Consider the following 6,972-nt stretch of genomic DNA (forward strand, 5'->3'; position numbering starts at 1 on the left):
CATGAACTATGCAAACAAGTTAAGTCACCTACTAAAGTTCCAAAAGCAGATTATCAAACAAAACAGAAAGATAATTACATTTACCAAACACTACTCGCTAGCTTCACCCCAACTCAAACCAAACGGGCAAAGACAACCAAGCGATCTCATAAGAATACAATATTTTACAAATTCAAGAAAAAATGTTTATGGATGACTTTATTAATCAAACTCAAAACAGAAAAAGTCTCACACGTTCCAAGCAGAGCCATATGACCGGAAACAATACAAGAAGAAACAGGATTGTAACACAAAGTAATTATATTGCTCGGAAAATATATAATATTTATGTAAGAAAAAGAACAAAAGCCAAATGAAATCAGTAAGGGTTGTTGTAGTAATACCCCATCGGTGGCGGTCCCATCCCGTTAACCGGTGGCATCCCATAAGGCATTGCGTTTGGGGCTGGACTCATCTTAGCCAAACTAGCTTGACCTCTCATTCCTTCTTGCTGATACTGCTGCCATAACTGCTGCTCCTGAGTCAATAGATACTGCTTTTTGTCCATCTCAGCCATTTGCACATACGAAGGTGGTGGGATCGTTAGTGAAGCAGCGAAAGGGTCTTGGTTCACTTTCTGAACGGTTCCATCAGGTGCAGGGAGTGCTAATATATGGCTGTTGGTCTTACTCGGTAAAGGCATGGCGACACTGCTTGAACTTCCACCTGTTAACTCCGAGGTGCTCACGTGTTGTCTAACAGCTCCTTGGTCGTACATGCCGTTGAGCAACAACGGGTCTAAACCACCGCCCATTGCGGCTTTCTGATGCTCAAGATTACTAGCTGTCTCGACCAATGCAAGTTCCCAATCCGCCTTCCCTGGCTCAGCTGCTGGATTCTGCCAAGCTGATGTCACCTCGCTGTTATCAGAGGAGAAAGCTTCCCATTTCCCATTACTACTAGCAGGACCAGCAAAAAGCGCGAGAGCAAACTTGTTCCCTTGGTCATCAGCGCTGACACCATCCTCCCTCAGGTCAACTAGATCATTGGTTACTTGCGGTTTCGGCTCAGGCTTAGGCTCCGGTGGAGGAGGAGGTGGAGGAGTGTAGTTCTCTGGAGGAGGAAGCGCTTTGATCTCGTTCATATCAGGTTCAGGCTCCTCCACCGGAGCAGCAGGAGGAGGAGCTTCAATCTCTTTCCTCTCAGGACTCTTACCCCTCTTAGCTCTATCCCTCACAAACTCCTCAAGCGTCTCCAACAACTTACTCGTGATCCTCTGAACCTCAGGATACTCAGAGGATCTCGCCACACCAGTGTCTTTACACCAATGGTAAAACGCAATGAGCTCATCAATCTGTTTCGCCGCACTAGCGTAAGCATCAAAGGCCTTCACGCAATCCGTATACTCCATCTCGAAAAACTTATCAAGAAGAACAGCCAAAACTTCACAAATATCCGCATAAAGCCTGAAACTCTCTTTCACGATCGGGTACATAGCGACCAAGATCATCCTGCTGCTCTTAGCTAAACCGGTAGGTCGAGAAGACAAGAACCGATCGAGAAGCCTCTGCAAGTGTCCCATCTTCCCAAAAATCTTCTCCGGAGGCATGTCTCTAAGAGGAGTCACATCTTTCTTCTCAATCTCACTCATATCACCAAAAGAACGAGACCTCTTAGGCATACCGTAACCGTTCTCATAATCATAACCTCTCGGAGGGGGAGGAGATCGAAAATCATCCCTAGACCGACCATAACCATCGTTTTCACCGTTATTACTGTGGTGACTACTACTCCCCCCACCGTTTTTACCTTTCCTCTCGAAAAGAGCCAACTCAAGCCTCTGGTCCAAGTAACTAGCATACGTCCTAACGAAAGCAGAGTGGTCCCAGGAGCTGGAGTGAGCCTCGTCGCGAAAATCAGACATGTTGAGGATCCTCGTGCCTCGCCTGGTCGCGTAGAGGATCTCCTCCTGGAAGAGCGGGTCGCCGTCGTTGAGGAGGCGGTGGACGAGCATCAGGGCCTTGAGCGCGACGATCCAGTCGCGCGTCTTTCCTAAACGGCGGGAGACGGAGGTGACGCAGGCGTGGACGTAGCCGCGGGAGAGGGAGGTGAGGCTGAGGATCTCGCGGATGTACTTCTCCGTGGACTGGTCGTCGTCGTGGCTGGTGGCTTTGACGATCGCGACTTCCAGATCTGGAGCTATGTTGCTGGCTACTTTGGCTATGCTGATGCTTGTTTGGTCCTTCACCACGCCGATCGCTTTGCGTATGCTCAACGCCATGGTTTGCTTTGAGTCAACTCTTCAAACAAAACAAAAACAAAAAAAAAAGAAAAATCACAAAGTAAAAACAAGAGCAAGTTGGTTGAGAGATTGAAGGAGATTTCGAGTTTAATCAGCGAAGATCGTTACGATATTTTAGTTTTGGTTTGGAAATATTCTTTAGAGAAATAAATACCTTTCTTCGCTAGATCTGAGGGGAGATAGAAAGAGAGAGAGAGATGGAAACGAGGTGTTACTCCGGCGTTGGATGTGTGGAGGAGACGGAATCGGGATCTGAGATCTATGAAGAAGGTGAAGAAGAAGATCTCATTTTTTTTTACGACTTATTCATCGAACGAGTCCAAGATGAAGTGGCTTTAGACAGAGGGAGAGGATTTAAAGAGAGCTTGTGTTGAGGATGACGTGGATTTACGAAAGCCGTTTGATCTTAAGGGGATGCGATGATTTTTTTTTTCTTTTTGTAACCGGAACTAACGGAGCCGTTTTGTCTGAGACTCGACTCTCTGGTCTGAACACTGTTGATGATTTATTTTATTTAAAAAAAAAAACAAAATTTGTGAAAAGCAATGTCAACGTTTTGTACGAGTTTTTATAAATGTTTACAGCTGTTTTTATAGTTTCTTTTACTAGATGAATTTCTCTATATATTTCTAAAAATTTAGTATTCTATTAATTTGAGCAGATTTTCATTTTTTTTGCTAAAATCTTTGGCAAAATTTAGATACAATTTCTTTTTACAGTAATTTTAACAATAATTAAATAATTAATTGTGACAGAATTATCATAAATATATCAGTAAGTATTAAATTAAAAAGTAATAATAATGAGAAAATATTTCCATTTAATAGCTTATGAAGTTTTCATGAAATACTCTTTAAAAAATGTTATTTTATGGATGGTACAACTTAAAAATTAGTTGCATTATTACTTTATAATAAAATATTAATATTTTTGTAAAAAAAAATCAAGAATGAAGATGCTATTGCATCCTCACCGACGGCACGCGATTCCCACGTGGAAAACTAAAGTACATTTCTTCTTTGTTTCCCTGTTAATCTTCGATCATTCCTTTAGACGGCACTAAACATGACACTATTAAATATATGGATCACAATGCAAATCTATGACTATCATATAAGGCTTCTAATCGAGCTGAGAATGTCAAGACTATCACTCCCGTGGAAGCATATATATATATAAGCGGCATGCCAATCTTATCATCTTTCATGTCATGTCATTTTTGTTTATTCATGATTATCCATCTTGTTCTGATTTGTTCAAAATTTATGATTTTGGATCATCCCCAGATCAATTTTAAGTGGTTTCAGATATTTAAACCAACCAGATCAAGTGACATGTCCATACACACCTAGTCGCGAAATTTGATATCATGGTTCCACATACATCGATCTCAGTTTCCTAGTTTTCTCAATCAAACGAGTTTTAAAATTTTCAGTAAGGGATCGAAGTAAAAATTAGGGATCGAAGTAATATCTAAAAGGCCCATTCATTTCGCAAAGTTGATCCGTAGTTTATTCACTGAATTCTTCTTATAAAGGAAATTTCTTTACGATCTTACTTGCAGACAAACTTTGAAACACCCATTGATTAGAATCACAAAAAAATGTTAAACACTCTGTTTCAAAAAAAAAAAAAAATTAAACACTCTGCAACAATTGATGGTCAGTTGATGTTCATCTGATTTTATTCGCTATTCCAACTTTAAGTTGTTCCTTGAAAATTTATATTTTCATCTTGTAGTTTATTTGGCCTTTGATTTGGCAAATATACTACATGTTTATGCTTCTTTATGTACATCTTCCTCCTCTAATGGAGGTTGAAACTTGAAATTAGCAGTAGTATGGTTTGTTAAAAAAAAGACAGGAGATTCCTTTACGTTACCGTGCATGTTTAGCCATGATTCTTGATAAGTGACAAAATACCAAACCAATGAACTAGATACTGTAGTCTATAGGAGAATACAGAACGAGAATTCGAGTAGAAATTTAATGAGATAGACATTTTAGTTACAAATACTTAAATAGTATTCGATTTTTTTTTTTTAATATTTAGAACAAAAGTCTTGTATATGGACACATACAATCTCTAGTTATTGATATACGATGAACAGATTCAGCAAAGATCCTGCAAAACCAAATAAAAAGAAATCAGATTATTAATATGCCATTCACCCATAACACAGAGAAATATTAACTACAGAGAAGTAATTACACACTTCCATGGAGCATCCCCTGGTAATAGCCAGTCACCCTCTTTCCCTTGGAAGGTGAATTTGAAGTTTGTATCTTCTCTATCACAATCTTGGTCTGACAAAACGGAAATATATGCAATGTTCAGAAGACTTTTGAGAAGTTATATGCTATGTTAATATGTTTATAGGTTTAGGAGAATGTTTACTCACATTGACTAAACATGGTGATCAAGGAGTTCGTGAGAGACTCGTAAGAGTCGAAAAGCTTGATGTCCACCTTTCTTGTTATTGCCACACCATCCATCTTCACCTTGACATACATTGATGATGTTGATCTTCTACCTCTTTCAATGGTAGCCGCTGGATTAGATATGTTGATCCTCCTACCATGATGGTGATATGGGTGATTACGACTATGATGACGATAATTAAGATACTTTGTCATACATGACTTTACTGGTGGCCATCCCACGACTTTGCAATTTTCCTCCTCACTATATAAAAATTAACTAATTATTTAAAAACTATAATGCCTCTCCGGTTTTTGTATAACTACGCAACATGAGATTCTAAGAAACTTATACTTAATTTAACCTAACTATTGTCATATATAGTTTGTTACTCACTCGTAAACAACAGCAGAGTCGGACTCCAAAGGATCTTCATCTTCCTCGTCTGGCTGGCCATTCAAAGAAAACGATCGTGGTTTTGGCACATAACAATCTTCCTCCATATTCTCCAACCCAAGCATCGCCTCAAAACGTTTTTCTTTGGTACTCAAATGCTTGTTGAGGTCGAAGCCAAACCCGAAATTTGAAGAATTAGTACGAGGTGATAGAGAGAGATCAAGATCCAGCTCCATCTTTTAGGTACAGCTTCGTCTTTGATGGAACCAAAAGCTTATGTTCTTTTCTTGTTTGGGTTTCGAAAAGGCTATATGGTTGTGTGCATGATTAGAGGATTCTGAGTATTCCCTATTTATAGTAAAAGGGAAAGGGTACCAAAGTCAAGGAAGGATATATATTGGCTTTATCGTCAAGATATTTGTAATCACACAAAAATAGATGTCGATGGATGTGTCTTTAGTATCTTAAGGAACACGATACTATATAAACTAAACAAGTAATCAATCAAAGTATTATAATACTAATGATTCCTTTTCCGTTAAATCCTCAACTTTTATAGTTCATATATTTTCTTGGACCAACAACTATAACATATATATTAGACTAGAAGTAACGTTTAACCGGTTAAACGAATTATGTTTAGGTGAAGTTAATAATAGCTTAGCAGACTAGCAATCGTGCAAAATTAAGCATTTAAAAGAACGAGAATACGAGATAGTCTCCCTCACAAAACTAATTTTAGTTGATTTCTAATATGTAACACATTTAGGCTTTCAAATGAAGAGAAAGGTAGTGAGGAAGTTCCGAAGGGGGAAAGAGAAACAAGGACCTTTGTCTTTTGGGATAGAAGTAATGACTTCCGACATTAATTAAGTTCAGGTCGGCCAATATCCCAACATTGATGCTAACACCTTTGTACATTAGTATTATTTTATCTAAATTGTTATGATTTTCATCTATAAAATAGCTACTTCTGTTCAATATCTACACTAGATGCTAACTCCTTTTTTCTTTGCAGTTTTATAACTTCAACTACAAATATATGATTACAATCAATATAATGCATGGACTCTGTAGATACATTTCTTACGTGATAAATTATTAACTATCTTTGATCATATAAACTTTTTTTTTTGCTAAATAAAGGGTTAAACTCGGGTCAATGATGACACAAGCCTAATCTCCGGGTGTAGGTACAGCCCACGGATAGACCCTTTCCTGAACATTCAAATGTGCCGAAAGCAATAGTTCATATCCGTGTGGCCGGGGGATTTGAACCCGGGTTCACCTTATTGGGTTTTTTAAATTCCTCAAACGCCACTAGGCCACCACCACCGATTTTTAATCATATAAACTTGTTATCGATTTAGTTTTTTTGTGTGCTTGGCTTATATCTGATTTTCTATGTTTGCGTCACTAATTCTCATTTATCGCAATATTCAATTAGCGTATTTATTAAGAGAGCCAAATTAAGCAAATACTAAAGATATGATAGAAGTGTATCTGTATCTCTATATTACTAGGCTAGAAATAAGAAGAAGCATCGACCATCGTCAAGGGACACATGATTCAACGAATATAGACATGCAACACTGAACACCATCTAACATGGATATTAATAGTCAAGTTTGGTTATTGTTGGAGCGGACAACCTCTATATTTTTTTACATTCTATGTTTCTACTAGAAAATTGATTTCACACGAACTACATTGACATTTTTTTTTGACATTTAAGAATGATGTTATCCCCAAAGCAACCTCTGAATTGTTTTCAGCTTGTCACAGTTTTGTTAACCTTTTAAGGGGCAACTATCAATAGACTCTTCTAGCTTGATTTCACTATTACAATTTTGACTTCAACTACAAATTTTGGG

The 6,972-nt window shown here is 38.2% G+C and overlaps 2 protein-coding genes across 4 annotated transcripts; both read right to left on the minus strand.

The window, feature by feature from the left end:
- Positions 1 to 131: 131 nt before the first annotated feature.
- On the minus strand, positions 132 to 2,621 carry LOC108842605 (probable clathrin assembly protein At4g32285). The gene is made up of 2 exons (XM_018615578.2): positions 2,436 to 2,621; positions 132 to 2,279 (listed from the first exon to the last, which is right to left on the minus strand). Exon 2 carries the CDS (start codon positions 2,258 to 2,260, stop codon positions 359 to 361), a length of 1,902 nt encoding a protein of 633 aa, XP_018471080.2. The 5' UTR covers positions 2,261 to 2,279; positions 2,436 to 2,621; the 3' UTR covers positions 132 to 358.
- A 1,430-nt stretch (positions 2,622 to 4,051) lies between these two features.
- Positions 4,052 to 5,430, minus strand: LOC108840413 (auxin-responsive protein IAA29). 3 transcript variants are annotated; one of them, XM_018613245.2, is made up of 4 exons: positions 5,099 to 5,430; positions 4,683 to 4,855; positions 4,497 to 4,587; positions 4,052 to 4,405 (listed from the first exon to the last, which is right to left on the minus strand). In XM_018613245.2, the coding sequence occupies exons 1-4, from the start codon at positions 5,332 to 5,334 to the stop codon at positions 4,330 to 4,332; spliced, it is 576 nt and encodes a 191-aa protein (XP_018468747.1). In that variant the 5' UTR covers positions 5,335 to 5,430; the 3' UTR covers positions 4,052 to 4,329. The 3 variants fall into 3 exon arrangements, with proteins under 3 accessions (XP_018468747.1, XP_018468746.1, XP_056860431.1); XM_018613244.2 differs by having other exon boundaries at positions 4,683 to 4,966; positions 5,099 to 5,429; XM_057004451.1 differs by having other exon boundaries at positions 4,493 to 4,587; positions 4,683 to 4,966; positions 5,099 to 5,429.
- Positions 5,431 to 6,972: the final 1,542 nt, after the last annotated feature.

The sequence above is a fragment of the Raphanus sativus genome, chromosome 2 (genome assembly GCF_000801105.2).
Source record: "Raphanus sativus cultivar WK10039 chromosome 2, ASM80110v3, whole genome shotgun sequence".
Lineage (NCBI taxonomy): Eukaryota > Viridiplantae > Streptophyta > Magnoliopsida > Brassicales > Brassicaceae > Raphanus > Raphanus sativus.